This window comes from Protopterus annectens, chromosome 11.part0, assembly GCF_019279795.1.
Source record: "Protopterus annectens isolate FY-2018-M chromosome 11.part0, PAN1.0, whole genome shotgun sequence".
In the NCBI taxonomy this organism is placed as follows: Eukaryota; Metazoa; Chordata; order Ceratodontiformes; family Protopteridae; genus Protopterus; species Protopterus annectens.
The window spans coordinates 492,750,402-492,772,325 of NC_056745.1; the positions used below are offsets into that span (position 1 = coordinate 492,750,402).

At 36.5% G+C, this 21,924-nt stretch overlaps 1 protein-coding gene across 3 annotated transcripts in view; it reads left to right on the plus strand.

The window, feature by feature from the left end:
• The window catches only part of LGR5 (leucine rich repeat containing G protein-coupled receptor 5), a 1,626,452-nt gene that overhangs the window by 476,273 nt on the left and 1,128,255 nt on the right, over positions 1 to 21,924 (plus strand). For 2 of the 3 annotated variants that reach the window (XM_044087987.1, XM_044087988.1), the window contains exon 2: positions 1,486 to 1,557. In XM_044087987.1, the coding sequence (XP_043943922.1) occupies positions 1,486 to 1,557 (72 nt within the window). Of the gene's footprint in view, positions 1 to 928; positions 992 to 1,485; positions 1,558 to 21,924 lie in introns of those variants that run through there. The other variant, XM_044087989.1, reaches the window with a different exon arrangement.

A 21,924-nucleotide genomic window follows, 5' to 3' on the forward strand; every position in this document is an offset into this window, starting at 1 on the left:
ATTCAAAACCGCCGGTATTCGAGGTTTAGAATTTTGCGCTTCTGAGCTTTCATTGTTCTCAGGATTCCACTTTATGGGCTCGAAATACTGAACTTCGATATTTCAGTATTTCGAGCTTCTAAAGTGAATCCATATATATATATATATATATATATATATATATATATATATATATATATATGTGTATATATATATATATATTTATCTATACATGCACAATTCAGAGTAAACAGTCAAGCAGCATTCTTTTGGGAAGTGAAAAAATCAAGGTAGCAGGAGAAAACCTACATAGACAAAAGGACACCATGCAAACTTCACACAGACAGTGAATAAAGGAGAGGACTGAACACCCAGACACTGGAGCTATAAGGCAGAGGTCTTACCACTTAGTCACAAGGCTTAAATTTTGTTCATCCTAAAGTTATCTTAAAAATAATATACTCATAACAAATGGTTATAAACAGCAAACTTTGACAGTACAGCACAGGGTTTAAACTTTATCCTGTAGTCCTAGGTTTGGTTCCGTCCCTTACCACCTTTGACTCTGGACAAGTTACTTAACTATGCAGTGTTCCCTGTTCTCCCCTGAAGATAGGTATTTGAGTCTAGCAAGTATACACATGAATTAGAAAAAGCAGACAAAACTGTTCTTATAGTCTTAAGAAATCTTGTTTTCTGAGGTAATTCTTCACATTAAAAAACTTGGTTGTACTTCTCTGGTCTACCATAACAGCTCATTGTAAATCAGTTTAGGAGTAATATCAGCCCTGATTATATAATAATTTTCCAGAAGTGTGATTGTATTCTCACTTGATGTAGATCTCCTAGGGTTTCCTGTCACAGGAACTACTATGGAACTTCACAGGAAGTGCCCTATTTGGATAGATTGCATTACGTTCGTGTTTTATGCTTCATTTCACTTATTCAATGTAGTCTAGAAACCAGCATAACATGTCTCTAAATGGAGTTGTGTTTTATGATTACACAAAGGGTAATGTTAACATTTTAAAAAACAGAAAATCAGTTATGCAAAACAAAAAATGTGTTACTGAAAGTATGCTTAAATTTTAACTTCTAATTTTGTTTAAGTTATATAGAATGTTTCTTTGGTCAATCTATAAAACTAAGAGATCAGTTATATTTCATACTCTGGTGAAGGTTTTCAGAAGTTTTTGTTAATCTGTCTGTTAGATATATGTATGATTATGTACAGGTTTTGCAGTCTGATCATTTTACATCAGAAGCACCATGAAGTGAAATAATCCTGACCAAAGAAACAGGTTGTTGTAAAAGTCTCTGTCAGTAGTTTCTGAAAAGTAGTATTTGGATATACTGAAAACATAAACAGATAGTGATTCATGTTTGCTGACTGTACTCCACCCCCCCCCCCCTTACAAGGATGCATTAGTTAAAAATGTGTGGAATGAACAGCTGGACATCACAGTTGTGGCATGTCGTATTAACACTCTCTCTGCTCTTTCACAGAGATCTCAGTATGAACAACTTCACTGAACTGCGCCCGAATGCCCTCGCCACTCTTCACTTCCTGGAAGAGATGTAAGTATTGTTGTGTTTGAGATGGTAATAGTCAGCCCTGGACACATTCCTATGCTTCTGTCTCATACTTGTTGTGGGAACCAAATAAAACAGAGCAGGAAAAGCTGTCAGCACTGGCATATTTGGCCAACAAGGAGCCAGTTAGAAAGGCCAGTTGCTTCTGATTTTACAACCCCCTTCAGTGAGTTCTTGAGCTTTGCAGGTACTGCACTTAGCATTTAAAACAAAACTGATCAGTGTGGAAAAAGAAAGAAATAGATTTTTCTTGAAAACATTCAAAAGTACAGCATATTTTAAGTCTAAACATTGTTTCATGTTCATTTTCATAAAAGACACAGCAAATCTGAAAACAGAACCCTGTCATGCAGAACATTTTTTAATAGAAATGGTGAATTCTTAATAGTGGAGGGCTGGAGTTTGCTCTTATATAACCTTTTATTACATCATTCATCTTGTAAACTATGTATTTTTTCTTTCACTACATCTATATTTGAGACTTATTTCATACAGTGAAAGTTAACTGCATACTCATGTCAGTTGGTTGTGATATACTGAAGTGCTGAGGGGATGCTACTGACGACTAGCAATGCAAATTATACAAACTGTTGCAGAGTGTTTTATTTGTTGAATGATTTCAAGAGATCTCACTTCCAAGTTCAGACATTTTGTTCCATTCTGTGTATAATTTCAAGGGTTTATTAAAAATATGAAATTTGTTTGTTGATATTATTTAGACTTAAGTAATAATACAGTAACCTAAAACAGAATTTTTAAGTCAGGCCTTGCATAAAAATAATATTCCCAAGTATAGTAATTATACATTTCAAAGCACGTCTTGTACATATAAATTATTACAAACTTTGTATTTTGTATTTGCTTTCAAATATGTTGAAAATTTATTTCAGCTTAAAAGTGGTTGTGATTGACAGCTGTTGTACTGGGTGAAGAGTTTCCTGATGTGGATATAAACTGATGTGACTACTACAAGTGGACAAAAACATGACCACAAACAGTCACTTGATTGCAGTTAGCTACAATCACACACACAAAAAATTATTGGGTATAACCCACTTTGTGTTTTAAAGGACAGTGGCAAGTGAGCTATTTTTGACCCTTTATGGTAGCAGACATCAAAGTTTGGTATAAATTTTTGTGTAAATTATATTATTTAATGGATGCAGTGATAAAGCACCACCAAGGTGTATTACACTGCATGTAGAACTTACTGCATGGGGTTTGCACCACCCTGACTAGCCTCATTTGCTACTATACAAGCTGCTAGTGTCTGTAAACACTTTGCCACATATCCCCAAAGTGAGCATGGTTCCTTTAAAAACTGACACAGAAACACATGCAATATCTGTAAGCAGCCATCAACAACTTTAGTGTTTAGTGAAGAAGGAAAGCAGACAGAGACAGGATAAAAAGTACCTGGTAAGAGTCATAGCAAAGGAGTGATATTAAATGGGGAACAAAGGTTTGTCGATGGGTAACTATGTGAATAACTCTCTCATTTTTCCATCATAGTCAGCATGCTGTTATACCCTTCTCTTATTAGATTCATAACCGAATATAGTCTCCCCTTTGGTATGTACAAATCCAAGCATATTGATCAACTGAAAAGGACCCAAAGATTTCTAATCAAGAAAATTAAAGGCCTTAAATCCTTTTCCTGTAGCAGTAGATTTGCATGGCTTTCCTATACTCAGTAGCCTGCAAGCTGCTCCAAGGTGATCTGTGTGTCACTTTTTTATTTATTTTATTTATTTTACAGTTTGTTTACTGAAATCGTCCATTGGGCTTGGAAAATCCTGTTTTCAATGGAGTCCTGGGGAGAAAAGTTCCATAACAATATTAAACAATTTAAGCATCATAACAAATGAGTAATACAGTATACAGTTTACAGGAGAATAAGGAAAAAATAAACATATCAATAAGCATATACAAAAATCTTAGTTAAAACTGAGTAAAATCTAGATGAAGAAGGGAAGGAGGTTAGCATAGGTATCATATTGTAGTTCTAGTGGATAGGTAGAGGTTAAGTATGAATTGAAGAAGAGGATATAATGAGAAAAAGTGGTTAAGAGGGGTGTAGAAAGGGTGGGAAGAAAGGGGAAAGGGGAGAGGTAAGTTGTTGTTGTGTCTTTCGGCTTTTCCCAGTTAGGGGTCACCACAGCGGAACTCCGGTCCGCTAATGATTGGCAGTAGATTTTTACATGCCGAGTTGCCAGCCCTGATGCACAACCTTCAACGAAGGTATGCCCATTCACGCATGTCTCCACACAGAAGACGTTTTAGCTGAGAATCAAGCCAGACAGCATCTTACTGTGAGGTGACAATGCTACAGCAGCACCAAGGGGAGAGGTAAGTATAATAAGAAAAAGGAGATGAAACTGGAAGAGGTGATGGAAACTGATGGGTTGGGAGGGTAGCCTAATGGTTAAAGTGTTTGCCTTACAAGCACAAGGTGCAGCATTTGAGTCTCACGAGGGATAATTGGCTAGGCTTAAAATGGCTTGCAAGGGCAGTTAGCTTAGTATTAATCTATGAACCTATGAGGAATTGGAAGCAAGGTATAGTGTAGAGGATAGTTATGTAGGGTGAGAGCAGGAATATTCCCAGAGGGATGTAAGTTGGGAATGGAGTAAGGTTTTAAAGGTAGAGTTGTTACTGGTTTGAAAAACAACTACGTGTCATTTGATAATAAACTATTTTTACAGAAGATTGGGATAGCAATGGGTTCCCCAGTAGGTGTGAGTTTTGCAAACTTGGTTATGGCCTACTTGGAAACAACTTTTATTTTAAACAGTCAGTGGAAAGAAAAAATTTTCCTCTATAAAAGATTCCTAGACAATATATTTATTATTTTTAATGGAGACAGTAGTCTAGCGGAGGGACTGGTCACCTTCCTTAACTTAACAAGTTCTTTCTTAAAATTTACAAAAAATTTTTAGGAGCTAAAGATTAATTTTTTGGATGTCGAACTGAGTAAAAACATATGAGAAGGTAGATATACAGCAAAAATTTATAGAAAAAGTATATATTAGAACACATTTCTACATTTTTCAAGTTCACATCCTTACCACCAAAAGAAATCTGTGGTGAAAGGCCAGCTTGTATGGGCGGCCAGGATGATAACCTTGAATGATGAGTTTGAACAGGAATGTAATTTACTTTACAGGATGTTTACTCATAGAGGGTACCCTGGTCAATTTTTAAGGGATATATTTCGAGAAGTAAAAACAAAAAGGAAGAATGGGATATACATACCCATCTTACATAGAAATTCAACAACTGATTTAACAAGTAGAATTGATAATTCAACTAACAGTGCCCATGGACAGAGAGAACTAAGTCTAAGGGATGAAGGGAATATTTGTATTGACGACTCGAAAGCGAATAAAAACTTCTCCTTAGCATTTACTTTCACTTATTGCCCAGAAGCCCTAGATATTCAGAAAGTAGTGAGAAAATATTGGTTTTGCCTATCATTGGACAAATATGTTTCTATCAAGATAGACCAATTTCCAATTATTACCTTTAGGAGGGGATCTAACATGAAAAATCTTTTAGAAACAAAATGTAAAGTGAAGAAAAATAATCTGGGTACACACAAATGCGGTGCATGCAAATATTGTACTTTTATTGACACTTCTAACACTTTTACAGTTAGAAAAGAAACATTTGTAATTTGGGATGTATACAACTGTAACACAAGGTCAATAGTCTATTTAGCCCAATGCCAACAATGCCCGCCATTCTACATAGGGAAGACGGACCATCGATTAAGGGACAGAATATATGAGCACTTATATGCAATTAGTAAGAAGAAAAGTGAAAATGCCTTAGCTAGGCACTGTGAGCAGAACATTGGACACAAATTTAAATTTATGGTTATTTGTGAAATAAATAATAACAACATAGGAGGTAGATTTTTTAATGACAACTATATGAAACTACAACTTGAGAAAAGGGAATTAAGTTGGCAATTGCGCTTACGAGCATGTATGGATCCAGGTCTGAATGAAACATGCTCAATAGCGTGTATATTAAAATTAAGAAGCCTTTTGAGGTAGGTCACCCTCAAGTGGACCCTGTAAGAACCAAATTTTAAGTTGGTTTCCCAAAAGTAAGGAATGTGGTTCACACATGATACGAACCTAGATTTATAAATAAAAATTCAGTAAGTTAACATCATTACAAAATGGAATATTAACATTATGAGTAAGAATAACTTATAGGGTGTCTATTGAGTGTATTAAAACAGGTAATATAACAGAACTGAATATCTAATAAGACCGTAATGATTTTACTTAACTTAATTTAACATCATTAAGTGGTCGGGTTGATACGAACCGACCATAGGTTTATATGGAATGTGAACGTAAATGACCTGGCACTGTAGTTTCATATATATTATCTATTAGGACCATAGGAATTGTCATTACAACTTATGTTATGTAAATAGTTTGGAAATCAGACTTAATCATGTTCAGAGGGGCTATACAAGTGTCTTTTATATGAGACAATAGGCCCTGTGTATACAGGTGTATTAACACTTTGAGTAAGAAAGTCCCAAAGTTGATCTATTATTAGTACTGGAACAAGTCACATTATGTGAGGTGCTATGGGACAGTGAAAGTACACAACAACCTTGTAACCATTTTAAACTGATTGGAAGATTAATTGAACCTAACCTAAAAGGGCTTACAGCAGCGTTTACAAGATGATAGAATGTCCGCACTTTAAACAGATTTTTGATACAATGTTCGTATCAATTAATTATTTTAAGACGTACGAATATTTACATCTATAGGTGACTTGTAAGAAGGAAGGAAAAGGTGTTTGACTAAACAATGAATATTTTATAATTTATCTGGTAACTAGAGTATAACAGTTGACTTTAATAGAGTGGTTATTACTTTAACAACTAGTTAATTATGGAGCTGGGTTTGATTGGTCAGTGCTTTGTGTGTTAACTATTTGAATTTTGGCTTTTTAGAATGGAACTGTTTGTCTGAAGAAGTCCGGATAAGATCCGGACGAAAAGCGCTTTACGTTGGATGGTTTCATATTTTAAGGTTTTTATTGTTTTACTTTGTTCGTGTCAGTCCGATAATAAACATAGTGGAATACCTGTTCTTAGTTTGGGAATCAGTGCTTGTTTTTTTTTCACAGTTGTTGGAAATTCATTTATTGGTGTCATTTATAAAGATGTTGAACAGTAGAGGACCTAATATGGAACCCTGGGGTACTCCTGTAGGAGTGGTGAGAAAGGAGGAAGTAGCTTTTTTCCATTTAACAGCTTGTTGTCTGTTGGAGAGGTAACTTTTTGAATAATGAAAGACCGAACACTGTTTGACCTCTGATTTCTTCATAAAAACAGAGGCCCTACAAACAGCACTAAGCCTATGTTGTAACCAGCAAGTAAACAAGACTGTCTGGAGAGATGGGTTCAACATTTTCCCAGCCAATCAAACTGGTTACCACTACAGGTCAAATTAACCTCTTTTTCAACTACCTTTGAGGTTAGTATTGCTGACTGGATATGCAGACTTTCCCCCAGGGTTATCATGTATGACCTGCTCGATTTGAGAGGAGGCAGGTACTATTATATGCCTAAAATGGTGGCAAGATTTATTAAGGTGACTATGACTAAGCATTCTACATTCCCCACAAATACTTGCATAGTATTGCTCCTATGCAGTGAAGACTCTTGACTGAACTGATGATGGAAACCAGCAATATGGTAGTGGAGATGAAAAGAGAGAGAATTATGATGTACATACACCTGTCAAGCCATTGTGCAAAAAAATTATTCTAAATAGCAATGATTTTTTGAAGATATTTTGTGTACAAGATATCAGTACATGTGTACTGTGAAATAGTGTTGTGTCAAATTAAAAAGAATGTCTAGTGGCATGTTGGGTCAAGTTCTGATGTTGTTTTGTACTCCTTCAGGTTATCAAACAGTCAGAAGTCATGAATTAAAGCAGGTTTTGTGGCAAGATAGGCTGCATGGTTGTTTCTGTAATAAACAGGCTACCATCCTGAATCTGTTTTTCTACCAAATTTTATTTTTTTAGTTCTGATTTCTTGTAGCCTTTGTTTCACATTATTGTCAGTAGAACATGAGAAAATGACATAGTCCTGAAACCACAAGTAATTATCACTTGTTTCAAACAATTTGCAAATTTACAAATGGCATGGCTCTGTTTAAATTATTAATGTCCACTTAGATTACCATTTAAATTACTCGAAATACATTTGTGCCTCTTATAACAGCAGTGTGTTACAAGAGCTATGGTGCAAACGATTATTGCTTCACGGAAGTCAGGTACAGGAAGCTGGAACTCATCTGTTTGCTCTGTGGTTGTCCTTACACTTTTCCTCAGACGATGGTTATCGCCATTATATTTCATTTTGTACCGTGCTCCTGTGCTATCATATTCATTACCTCGTCTTAGAAATAGCAGAAATGGAGGGGGGAACAGCAGATCTGACCTCATTTAGAAACAGAAATCAGGAAAGTACCTTATTTCACCTGCACTTATTGTTGCCTATTGATTTTTAATGTTATTTCAACAAGCTTTGCTTTTTTCATTTTGTTTTCCTTGGTGAAATTAAAGTATTGTGCTTGTACAGTGGCCTTACTGAATTCTTTTATTACTGTGTTGTTTCCCTGTACTTACTTTTCTGTTTTCCCTCCATTTTAACCATTTCTGCCATTTTAGTAGCATTTAAACAGCTTTTGATGACGTATTTTATCTTCTTTGCTGGTGACTGAAGTAATGTGTTGAACAGTCACCTGACTGGGATTCATTAATTACTACATTTTTCCCTTTGCTTAGTCTGTTGTTTCAACTCCATGTCAGTAACTTAGTAATTGATAAAACAAAGATTAGCCAGTGTGTGGGCATCTGAGACATAGTAGTGACTACTCAGTCAGAGCCACTGCTATTTCTGGAAGACGAGCATTTTTGGCTGGAGTCGAAAGTTGTTTTTTCATGTGTTTGCTTCAATTCTTAGCCCAGCTATATTGCACTGTTACACACAGATCCACGCAAAGCTGTATTCAGCAGTTGCAAACACAGCGATGGAACTTTTACTCCTAGCAAGCGTAACTAGAGTTGCACCCTAAAAGCACTGTCTCTTTATTTAGGACCAGGTTAAATTACTGTAAGCTGCTGCTACCTTATTAGGGCACCTGTACTAGATAACCATGCAACATACAGGTAGGGTCTTATAATGCTGTTCAGATTAGTCTTATTTCCCTATACGTCTACACTCTTGGACTAAATGGAAGTCAGCCAGAGTGTATTCCCTCAGCTGCCAGCTTCATAACACTTGGTATACGTAGGCAGTGTAGTAACTACCTGATTCTTACAGGCAAAGAGCTACAGCTTACCCCACCACAAACTACCTTTGAGAGATACACATATTTTAAGACTAAAACAAACAAGATAGGAGCACTTCAGGCAAACAGTGAGTACTCACTAAAACCACAGAAGCTGGCTGAAGAGGTAACACTTTAATAGCAAAATAAAATCAAAAATACGTAACAAAAGATGAGCACTTTTGCACTAGTAAGCAGTGCTTCTTCAGATCTAAAATTCATCAGACCAAGTAGGTTATATACATATTAAGTAACTAATCAGTCTTTTAATGATCTTAATTTAAGCACAGGTTTTAAAGGCACAAAGTCATTTAACCCTTTTTTCTTATGTGCAGCAAGACTGAGAATCCATTTTGTCTGTGCTTAAATTAAGATCATTAAAAGATTGATTAGTTACTTAATATGTATATATACCTACTTGGTCTGATGAATTTTAGATCTGAAGAAGCACTGCTCACTAGTGCTTAAGCGTTCATCTTTTGTTATGTATTTTTTATTTTATTTTACCATTAAAGTGTTACCTCTTCAGCCAGCTTCTGTGGTTTTAGAGATTCAAATATTTTGCCAACATGTCGGAAACACTTTCCAAAAATAGAATGTTTAAAATGTGGTGTCTGAAACAAGCCAAAACTCCTCTGAGAGTGACACAAATGTGGTAATCTGAAGGGAGAATAATTCACTTTTAAACTGATGTAGTTAGTTGAAAGATAGATTACATGGAAGGGAAAAGAGAAAGATAAATTAATATAGTTAGAGTAGTTTAAGAAATGTGTGGTAGGCCACCAAATGTCTACTTAGCATGTGAAAAGAGAAAATGTCTCAGGCTGAATTAGTCCCACCAGCAGCATCACTGCTTTAGGTCAGATGAACCAGTGCTAAACTGAGCTTATTCAACATGTTACAAAGGGGAATTGTGGGAATGATTATAACAAATCCCAATGTCACAAATGATGAAACATAAAACATATTAATCAATTAATTAATTAAACTGAGTATCCACTATTAATTATGTCCATCTGAACAGTCCTATGGTCCTCTCATGTCATTGTTCAAATGGATGTCAACTGCATACTTCAGCCTTTAGTTGTAGCTGGCCAGCCCATCACAACCAAGAACCATTCATTTAGTCATATATGTACAAGGTATATAACTGTTTAGCAAGTTGGCACACACAAAATTCTTATTCTGATATATACATATATTCAGCTGAAACTGGCAACTTGCCACTCACATTACGCTGGCAATACTGGCATGCAGTTTTATGCATGGATAAAACCTATCACATTTTAGCACAAACTAACATGCAGTGTATTTGCCTCCCAAAAAATGTTGCACACAAAGAATGTTGTATAACATGCTAGCATGCACAAACTCCTTTTAGTTTACCTCTATTTTAATATACTTGAGATGTCAATAAGTACAACCTAAGTAGGACTTGGAAAGGAAACTTTAATAAACTTAAGAACAATTGTGAGAAGAAGTGGTGATAGCGATGGTCTCAGCAAATGGAATAAGAAACAGAAAATATAGAAGTAGGTAACCGTGAGATACAGAATTGAGAGTGCCTAACAACTGCCATCATCAAAAATGATTAAAAGCAGGCTATGGTAAAGTGATAACCAAAATGCTCATGTGGATATCAAAGCATTACAGTTTACAAGCTACCTGAAAGAAATAAGGAGAAAGTAATACTCAGGAGAGTGAAAGGCCATACTAGACCTCCAAGAGGCATTCTGAGGCAAGATGCTGCAGGCAGATGGCCTCATCGCCTCTGGAAGATTCATTTTTGCTCATAACTGCCCACCATAGAAGGAAATATTATGTTTAAATATGGGTTATCTTTGAAGTTATTTTATAAACATTAATTATTAAAATATATATCATGTATTGTAATTTATTCTAAAAATAGGTCCTCCACTTGAAGTGCATAAGGCTTTTAAGCATAGCATGTATTAATTTGCATGTGATTTGTGGTATTCGTACAATCCATCAAGACCTGTTTCAGTGAGTTTGACTTCAGCTAAAGAACTTAGCCAACCTCAAGGTTGTGCTTCCCTGAAGGAAGTTAAGGAAAGGCTTCACTTTTGAAATGTTTAACTGTCATGTATAGTAAGTACCATCCATTGGCCTAGATTGACTGTCATTAATAATCTGCCTTTTAGTCAACACAGGATTAACCTGAAATAAAACAGCTTAATCCTCAGGAGGTCTCAGTCTCAAAACAGTGACAATCCTGAGGTCACACAATACTCTAAAATAATTCTTTTTTTTTGTTGGGGATAACAACACCCCAATACCTCTAATGTGGGGGCAAACCCACATAACTCCATTTTCTAAATATACCTGCTCTGACGTCAAATAATCTTGGAGAAAAGGAATAAGGGTGAAAATGATGCAAAATGCACCTTCGTAATAATCCAGCTTGACAATGCTGTCAATGCACATCATAGGGAGTCCCGATTTAGTGAAAGATCATCTACAGGGAAGATGCAATCTTCCTGTTTTGACATTCCAAGACATATTATTCTCAGATGCAAGTTCCAAAATCAGACTATTTCTAAGGGAAACATTTCACTTAAAATGCTTTGTCTTATATGTACTTTTCTTTACATTTAACTTATTTTATTATTTTTATTCGTACCTTCTCTGTACCTTTTCATACACTCACATGCACATTGTGTGCCCTGAATTGCCATTCATCAACATACATACAGACACACACACGCACACACACACACACACACACACACACACACACACACACACACACACACACACACACACACACACACACACACACACACACACACACACACACACTCATGCATACATTCTATAATAGGGAATTTTGAGTTTTATTTCTTATACAAAGGTTAGTTGGAGACAGTGGTGAGTAGAAGATGAGAGCAAATTGGATTATTTGCTGAACCATACAAAATACCCTAGGTGGATGGAGATTTAAAAGATCTCTTAAGTAATGTTCTAACCATATAATGTCCTTTGTAATTTCATTATCAATTACAGAGAAACTGTAATCATTACATTTGTAAAGTGCAAGTTCATATTGCTGTACCAACCAATATACCTCATTATTACACAAATGAGAATAGTTTTGATAGCATTAATCAAAATGATAGTGTACTGAAGTATTTGTCATGTCCATTCAGAACTGCCCTTTATATGAGTGCTACCCCTACAGGTCTTCTTATGGAAGGCAGTTTTCTTGCCTGCTCTCTGTAAGTTAATTTTCTGAATTAAATGTTTTGTTATTTTCCCTTAATAACATTGGTGTGTGTGTGTGTGTGTGTGTGTGTGTGTATGTGTGTGTGTGTGTGTGTGTGTGTGTGTGTGTGTGTGTGTGTGTGTTTATGATGTTGTCAGTTTTGCCACATTCATGTGTTTGCAGTTTTTAAGATATAGTCACAGTGGTAGCTAGTGACTTAAAAAACAAGGAGGGCTGCAGAAATCAGCTGAATGGGCAGGCTTAACTGAAACAGTGCTGTGCTATTTTATGGCAGGGTACACTTAGCATAGCTGTAATTTTACATAAAACACTGGTCATAGCTTACAGCACATGTAAAACAGTCGTCAAGTAATAATCTTCCCCTTCGCAATACATTCCAGAGTTGTGTGAGAGAATTAATTTCAGATTTATTTATTTATTCATTTATTTGTTTCTCTTTGTTAACACAGCAGACCATTTTTGGGTTCCTCCCAGGGAAAAACATGAAGAGCATCACTGAGAAAATAACATGCTCACAAACCACATGGAGAGTTAAACATGCAGTGTAAAAAGAGAAGAAAACACAAAGAGCAAATTACCTTTTAAATATTCATAGTAAATATAAGTCTGTATAAATGGCATGCATACTACTACAGTACTATTCAGTAGACGTTGGTAGTTACTGTATTTACATGTACAAGGTGGGCAGGTTCATAGGTTGATACTAGGCTATCGGCCCTAGGGTCTATACAAGCCTAGCCATAACAATTCCCTGGCTATTTCTTCCAACACTATTTACTTCCCTGGACTCCTGTCTAGCAGGGTGACTGACATGATCCCCGGGGTGAATTTCCTATCTTCCACCCAATCATCAAGGTTCCTTTAGAAGAGGGCCAAAGAGGCACTCTGCAGCAGGAAGGAATAAGGAAATGGCAGCAGAAGGGGTCAATAGTGGGAGGAGGAGGAGAGTTGAGAAGAGCAAGAGACAGAACAAACACTGGATAGAGTATAGTGTACTATGAATTAGTGTATAAGACATGCAGAGAAGGAAATTGTGGATTGAAGTAATACTTCCTTTTTGGTAGTATTTCCAAGAGCCTAGTTTATGCAAATGTTTTCTTTTTGAATTGAAAGAGAAAAGCTGAACTACAAATTCATGACTGGAGAGAACTAAGTTTTATACATATATATATATATATATATATATATATATATGTATACTATGATGACCGACCAGTAATCAAGAAGCCTCAGTCCTCACCACCGACAACAGTGAGGGATGTAGACTGAAAGAATGACAGGCACACACACAGTATTTCCAGATCCAGGTCTCTGCATCAAGTGCAATTTCCCTTAAGAGCACACAGAGACCACAGTCAGTCCAGGGCTGGCTTCTTCCTCTTTTTCCAGATCCCCAATAAGACTCCCCAATGGCACAGCTACAGAGTTGATATCTCAGATGAGTGGCCAAGCCAAGACCTCCAGCACCCTCTCTGTCCAACCAATGCTTTGTATCCCTGCCCAAGAAGCTGACACACACACACACACTCTTTGAGGTTTGATTTACACACACACATACACACACACACACACACACACACACACACACACACACACACACACACACACACACACACACACACACACACACATACACACACACACACACACACCTGGGAAAGGCTGGCACAGGTTTACTAGTTATGACCCCGTTTGCCCAGACTATAAGGTAGTTATCACTGCCACCATCCAACTCCTTATTAGCTACTTTAAGGCCCTTAACAAAGGGGTCCAATCTTACTGTATAATATTACTGTTAATACAAATGGTAGTTTGACCAAGAGCAAGGCTATTATGAGTGGCCTACACAGTGTCACCAAATAAATATGCAAATACTCTCAGAACTTAAATATCTCAAAACAGATCAACCACAATGAAAGATTTAAATATATTTAATCATAAATAATAAAAGAACAAGACAATACTGAATATATACTCACAGTGACATCAGAGGTCAAAATCACAGGAAATATTTAAAACAACAATGCAGGACAGCCTCAAATAAATAAAGAAAAATATCCAAACTAAGCTTTGCTAAATTCCTGACTATATCCAAGTGAATTGTACTATTCCCTAGAAACTTACTTCATCAGAGCAAGGCAGATGTGGTGAATGGATCTTCTAGATGTTGTTAGGTCAAAATCAGAATACAGAATGCTGTGTCTCTCTAAGAGACCTCTAAAATTACTATCTCAAGTATTACTGCTGGGCTAGCTTGCAGAATGACATAATTTCTTTTCATCTGACTTCTAATCCCCATGCCTAAAACAACCATTAATGGCAGCTGGTAGCATTCCAGGACAAAACAGAAAGTTCCCTAGTTTTAGATATTGTGTCTCCTTGCTGCATGGAAACTGAAAGATATCTTTTATTGTGTCGCCATAAAGTAATTAAATTTCAGCTATTTTTTTTTAAAATTTACTAGACTGAGGTTAACTTCCTGTATCCTAGTTTCCACTATTAAAATATATACATTTAAGCAGTTAAAGTAGCACATGTACATTTTGCTCTTTTCCAGTAGGGTATACTGTGGTAACATTTCTAACAGCACTTTGCAAATATCGTGAAGCAGTTTGATATACACAAGACATGCAGTTCTAATACATTTGTAACACAAGCATCTTGTATACATCATGTTGATATTCACAAATGACATATAATTATTTACAAGATTCCAGATAGCTGTGCTGGCATTATCCCCCTTTGTCACATACACAACAAAAATAAAATCAGATAGAGCAAAATGACAGGCAAGTTCATAAAAAATTCCATTGTCAGTACTCCCTTCATAAACTCTTTCATCTGGGTTGTTGTAAATTTAATATCTGCTGTCACTTCTTTCTGTCTTATTTTTATTTCTCTCGTGTGAAATATGGACCCATTCTAAAGCACACTTTTGTGCCTAAGCTACCCACTGTTTTTAAAACAGTGTTTCTGTATGATCTGTTAAATCAAGCAGCTTAAATGACAACTTAAAAGCTCTAAGTCCTCCTGTTGTTACATCAAGGTTTACATATTTATCTAAAGACATGATATTAGAATAAACGTTAGTTTCCTGCTTTATAAGTTTATTCAGTTTACCAGCCATCACTTATAAATTTTCAGGTAATGATTTAAAGACATCAGATGCTAAAGAAGAAAAACATGATTGATTTCTGTCATCACATAATGCCATAAACTATCCAAAAGCTCTAGAGAAGTGAGTGCTGTTTGACAGAGAGGGATTCCCAAATTTGTGGGCCATAATTGAGAAGTGATGGTCTGCATAGTATAACTTATTTTCTGGGATTAGAAAAGGGGATGTAGTATGTGAAAGAGATCAAGACAAGCACTAAACCCTTTAGTCAATCACCTAAAAGAAAGAGGAAGGTGTTGTGAGTTTAGTATGTTAATATGTGAGAGTGATGCTAGAAGCAAGGCACATTAGAAAAGCTGGCATTTTACTTTGGAGAGTATATTAAAGTGGTATTTACTGTTATGGGCCAAAAATAACTGCAAATGATGTTAGCATCTATTTGTATAGCAGTTATTTATTTAGTTTTTTTTTGGAGGCGGTGTTTGTGAGTGGTAGGTCATATTCCACTTGAGCAAACATAAAACCTTTGTCAATTTCTGCTTTGTTGTGAAAACTGTATAAGGAAGTGGGAGATATGTCTCACTCAAAAAGAGAAAAGAGTTGATTTTTAATTTGTTTTTGTGACCTAAAATTGGAAGTTCAGGTTTTGGTCAAGCCAAATCCCAAATTATTTAAAGTGTGGCAATGTCCCCAAGAAATTATTATTGTTTTATTGTCTGACACAATGTTTTGTAACAGCTCTAAGTTTTTTTGCTTGATTCTGAATATCACAACTGTGTGTGTGTGTGTTTGTGTGTGTGTGTGTGTGTGTGTGTGTGTGTGTGTGTATGTGTGTCTGTGTGTGTGTGTGTGTGTGTGTGTGTGTGTGTGTGTGTGTGTGTGTGTGTGTGTGTGTGTGTGTGTGTGTGTGTGTGTGTGTGTGTGTAAATGACCAAGACATCAGTGCAGGGAATAATTGTGACTTTTAATACTTCCACTGGCAGCTTACTGATAAACAGGGAGAAGTGCAATGGGGATAAGACTGAATGCCCGGGAGAAGTGCAATGGGGATAAGACTGAATACCCGGGAGAAGAGCAATGGACAGAAGTGCAATAGGGATAAGACTGAATACCCGGGAGAAGTGCAATGGGTATAAGACTGAATACCCGGGAGAAGAGCAATGGGGATAAGACTGAATACCCAAGAGAAGTGCAATGGGGATAAGACTGAATACCCGGGAGAAGAGCAATGGGGATAAGACTGAATACCCGGGAGAAGTGCAATGGGGATAAGACTGAATACTCGGGAGAAGAGCAATGGGGATAAGACTGAATACTTGGGAGAAGAGCAATGGGGATAAGACTGAATACTCGGGAGAAGAGCAATGGGGATAAGACTGAATACCCGGGGGAAGAGCAATGGGGATAAGACTGAATACTCGGGAGAAGAGCAATGGGGATAAGACTGAATACCCAGGAGAAGAGCAATGGGGATAAGACTGAATACCCGGGGGAAGAGCAATGGGGATAAGACTGAATACCCGAGAGAAGAGCAATGGGGATAAGACTGAATACCTGGGGGAAGAGCAATGGGGATAAGACTGAATACTCGGGAGAAGAGCAATGGGGATAAGTCTGAATACTCAGGAGAAGAGCAATGGGGATAAGACTGAATACCTGGGAGAAGAGCAATGGGGATAAGACTGAATACTCGGGAGAAGAGCAATGGGGATAAGACTGAATACTCGGTAGAAGAGCAATGGGGATAAGACTGAATGCCCTTACTTTGTGATGATGACAAAGGGATGTCTGAATTAAATTAGAGTTGTAAACCTTTATTGCAAATAAAGTATTTGAAAGAAAGGAAAGAATGTTGGCTGATGCCAACTAAGATAAGGAAGCTTATTAGGAGTCCATTATTTGCAAAGTCAATATCAGAAGGTCATTATCTGTAAGGCCAGAAGCTTTAATCAAGTTAATCAAGACAGGACCTTTGAGCATGCCTTTGGCCATGCTCAGGAGTATGTCAGTGAGAGTATACAGGGCTGTTCTACTGTTACCTGACCAAAAACATGTTGTTGAGTGGGCATTGTGCTGTATTTTGATGTACTCAGAATGTTTGGTGTATATTATTTTTTTCAAAGAGTTTACATGGGACTGGAATAATTCATAGAGGACTGCATTCTGTGTTGTTGGGAATATGAGAGTACTTTTTTCTATGGTCTACTTCCATATAGAGAACATTATATTGGATATAAGATATACGTTGTAAAGGTGGTGTAGTAATAGTATTAGGTGATCTTTGAATAATTATATAAACTAGGGCAGAATACCTTCAGCATCTGCCAGTACAGTGGGGAGATTTGATTAATCTAAGTCTCAGTGTTGGTTATTTTGATTTTTTTTAATGAAAGATGTGAAGGATTAGGACAAATTGGAAAACTCTTCTAGGAAATCAAAACAGGTATATCTGTCATGGTATATGAGAACTGTGTCCTGTTAGGGAGCATTTTTAAATACTGATTAACAACTTACCCAGTTAAAACGATTTCAGAATTATTTCCAATTATTTATTAATGCCTTCTGAGACAATTGGTTGTATCTTATGGTTGTTTATTTATTTATTTATTGTTAGATGTTGCTTGTTATTGCTTTTCAGGAGTCTGGTAGTTTTGGGGGATATTTATTCTGTAGTGAGAGAAGGTTTTAGAGTAGTGGTGAAGTTGTTAGTGACTTTAATTGCAACTAATTCCTCTCATTTTATTGTGAAGGCAAGGTTACAGATGAAAAGTTATCACTTTGGAGGTTATACCATCTTTATTGATGATGTGCACCTCAGTTATCTGACTGTAGCCAAATAAAAATAATGACCAATTGTAATGCATTTCAACTATTTTCACTCAAACATACAGTAGGTCTGCCAAGATAAATCAATAACTGCTTAACTGTATTCAAACAACAGTGGAAGTCAGTCACCTGCATCCACACTTGCATCCACAGGGAAGGGCAATACCTCTCACTTATTGGCCTCATTGACTGTGTACACCTCAGATGTCTGATTATGAGAAAAAAAGTAATAATAATGGTCTTAATATTTTACTCTTTTCACGTGAACATCCACTAGACCTGCCAAGCTAGATCAATTACTTTTACACGTGATTAAATGACAACTAATGTCAAACAATTTCATCTAAAGACTGCCTGTTGTCCCACCAAATGTAGTCACTTCTTTGACTGAATACACCTTAGGTGTCTGATTGTGATCATATAAGTACATAAACAAGTGATGGCCAAAGTAGTGTATTTAAGCTCCTTGATGTGAAACATACAGTACAACCTATAGCAACCCCCTCTAGCATGAGTTTATGCACATGCATGTACACACACACAGACACACACACACACACACACACACACACACACACACGCACACAGATTTTGTTGACTGTGCACACCTCAGATGTCTGCCTGTGAGTAAATGAATGAAGAAAACAAAAATGGCTACAATAGTTTATTTCAAATTTTTACTATCACATACGTACAGAACAACCCCTTGCAGTCTCCTTCACACTCATAGATCAGATGCATAAGCACACATACACAAGGACAAGCACACAAACACACACAAATGCACACACACACACACACACACACACACACACACACACACACACACACACACACACACACACACATACAGAATTAATGGTATAAAAGAAAAAAACTGCCTTGCATGCTGTCCTGCAGGTTGAATGGCAGTAGTACTGTTTAACAAGAATGCACCCAAAAATATCCTCAGTAGAAGAGATCATATTACAAACTATAAAATACTTACTATATATTTAATATAAAACATAAATAAAAATCATCCCCATACTGCCCTTACACAATCAAAGTTATTCCACAATTAGAGGGCTTTTCCTCTTCAGTGAGGCAAGCTAAGGCACCAGTCTCCTGAGGCAACAAGAGCCAATGTGAAATGGATGCAGACTACTTGGTCAAGCAGAATAACTAGCTCCCATTTAAGTTCCATTTCTGACCCTTAGAAATGGCAGGAGAACTTCTAGTAAGGCATAATTGCCTTATTCACTGTCAGGGTGTATAGAAAAAGTAAATAGCCTGGCTAAAAATGTTGACATTTTTTACAGAAGTCAGAATTCCATTCAACAATGTATGCATACAGTTCTGAGTCTCAAGTCACAAGAATGAAAAAGTTGAAATATTTTATGGGAAAAAATGTAACACATAAAACTGTTTTCAGAAATACTTTTTTAATCTGGTGGGGCTGCAGTCTAATCCAGTCATGCTACCCGTAAAACTTAGTACAGCATATAAATGTAAATACTGGAAACAAAGCATCTGAATTGTTGTAAAAGGTAAGCCCCAGCCACACCTGTAACTCTGACATGCACTCCCTCTTTATATAGGAAATATTTGATTTGCTGTAAAATTGGATATTTGTTTAACTCAATGATCTGCAACGTTTGATTCACAATACTAACCTGAGTGGTGCAGGTGGCATAGCACCTTCACATTGAATGTGCAGAGCTGCTTGCACCCAAGTGAAAATTAAGAGACTTTTTATGCAGTTTCTCTGTGATAATTTTTCAAAATAGCAATGATAAGTAGGGCCAGAGGATCATAGCATATACAAAGCAATTTGAGCAGAGGCCTAAAGCAGCGTGCCAATAACCACCCTCCATCTCGTACATCTTTCTCAAGGAGCACAGAGCCTGCAAGTCCCACAGCAAATTTAAAGGTACCTATTCAGTATTCCAAGTTCTATTTGAAGGGAGCCAGGGAGCTAATTCCAGAGCAGAGGGAGGTGCTGAGCGATGAACTTAGCCCTCCAGTAAGTTGTTTTAATGCACTTGTGATTCATCAAGTTCTGTATTCTCAGATTCACACTGACAAACAAGTCAGTGGCTGCTGAAAGTAACTTCATGAATGTGCTCACAGGTTCCTCCATATACAGTAGTTTATATTTGTACGACATGCCCGTGTGTGTGTGTGTGTGTGTGTGTGTGTGTGTGTGTGTGTGTGTGTGTGTGTGAGTGTCTGAACATAAATATTATCTGTGCAACTACACCAACACACAGAATCCCAGTCTGAAGATGTCAGAGCTATAAAAGTTGACATGCTCTGTGCATGCTCTGGGATTACCCTAGAGCAGAGCTAACTGACTACAAGTGTTTTTGCATGGGGCAAGCCCTTCTGGACCCCCACACCCCTCTTAATTATGTATACTAAGTCCACGATTGCATAATCTCGGGAAAAAGAGAATTCCCCTAACCAGGAATTGTTGATCTAGCACCCCTGTCAACCATCTGTGTACGTCAAACAAATGGTGTGTACACTCAGTCCAGTGCCCTCCACACATAGATATGTGTATATATATATATATATATATATATATATATATATATATATATATATATGTGTGTGTGTGTGTGTGTGTATATATATATATATATATATATATATATATATGTATATATATATATATATATATATATATATATGTGTGTGTGTGTGTGTGTGTGTATAAATATATATATATATATATATATATATATATATATATATATATATATATATATATATATATGCCTAAAACAGTTGAGGGTTGCATAATTGTTAAGGTGTTTAGCTCACAGATGCAAGACACAGGATTTGATTCTCACCCTTGAGGGGAAATTGGCTTGGCTTAAAATTGCCCACAAGGGCATCTAACCTAGTAGTTACCTAGAAGTGGATGGTTGGCATAGTGGTTAAGGACTTAGATTCACAAACACAAGGTACATGGTTTTATTCTGACCTCTGATTATTAGCTTGGTTTTGTAATAATAAAATAAAAGAAGCACAGCAGGATCCACTAGAATGAATTTATTTAGCGCTTTCATCTTTTAGTAAAAACTTCATTAGAATAAAATATGTCAACATACATCTATTTAACCCCCCTTTACACCCCAGACCTTTGAAAAAATGTGTGAAAATGATATACGTAAATTTTTCAGGATAAAAGGCTTGCATTTGTTGGAAAGGAACAATATGGACAAGGGTGAAATCAAATTGGTATATGATATTTGTGACAATAAGGCATTAAGAGTTCAGAAACTGGATAAAGGGGGAGGGTTAGCAATTATTTACATCAATCTATATATTGATAAAATGTTTGGTGTACTGTAAACAGACACCTATTGTGAGATTAATTTGAATGAGAAAAACATTTTGTACAGAAAGGTTGACATTATGTTAGATGAACTTGTAATGAACAGACAAATAAGCCTTGAGGAACACCAGTTCATGGAGGTAAAATGCCCAAAAATACAGACAATCGTATACCAAAGATATGTAAGGATTTGGCGGTTCTATATTAGAACATCAAAGTTTCAAAACTTTGAATGTTTTAATATCTAAGCCTATTCAGCGAAAGCTGAAAACATTGAACATACAGAACAGCAAACTTTTTCTTAGGGGAAAAATTTGCTGATCCAAAACATATACACACAACACAAGCACACCAAACAAACAGCAATCCACACACATACACCTAAAATCTTACACCTAACCCTACACTAAACTATACACACACCACTAACTATCCACTTACCTTAACCCAAACCCTAACCC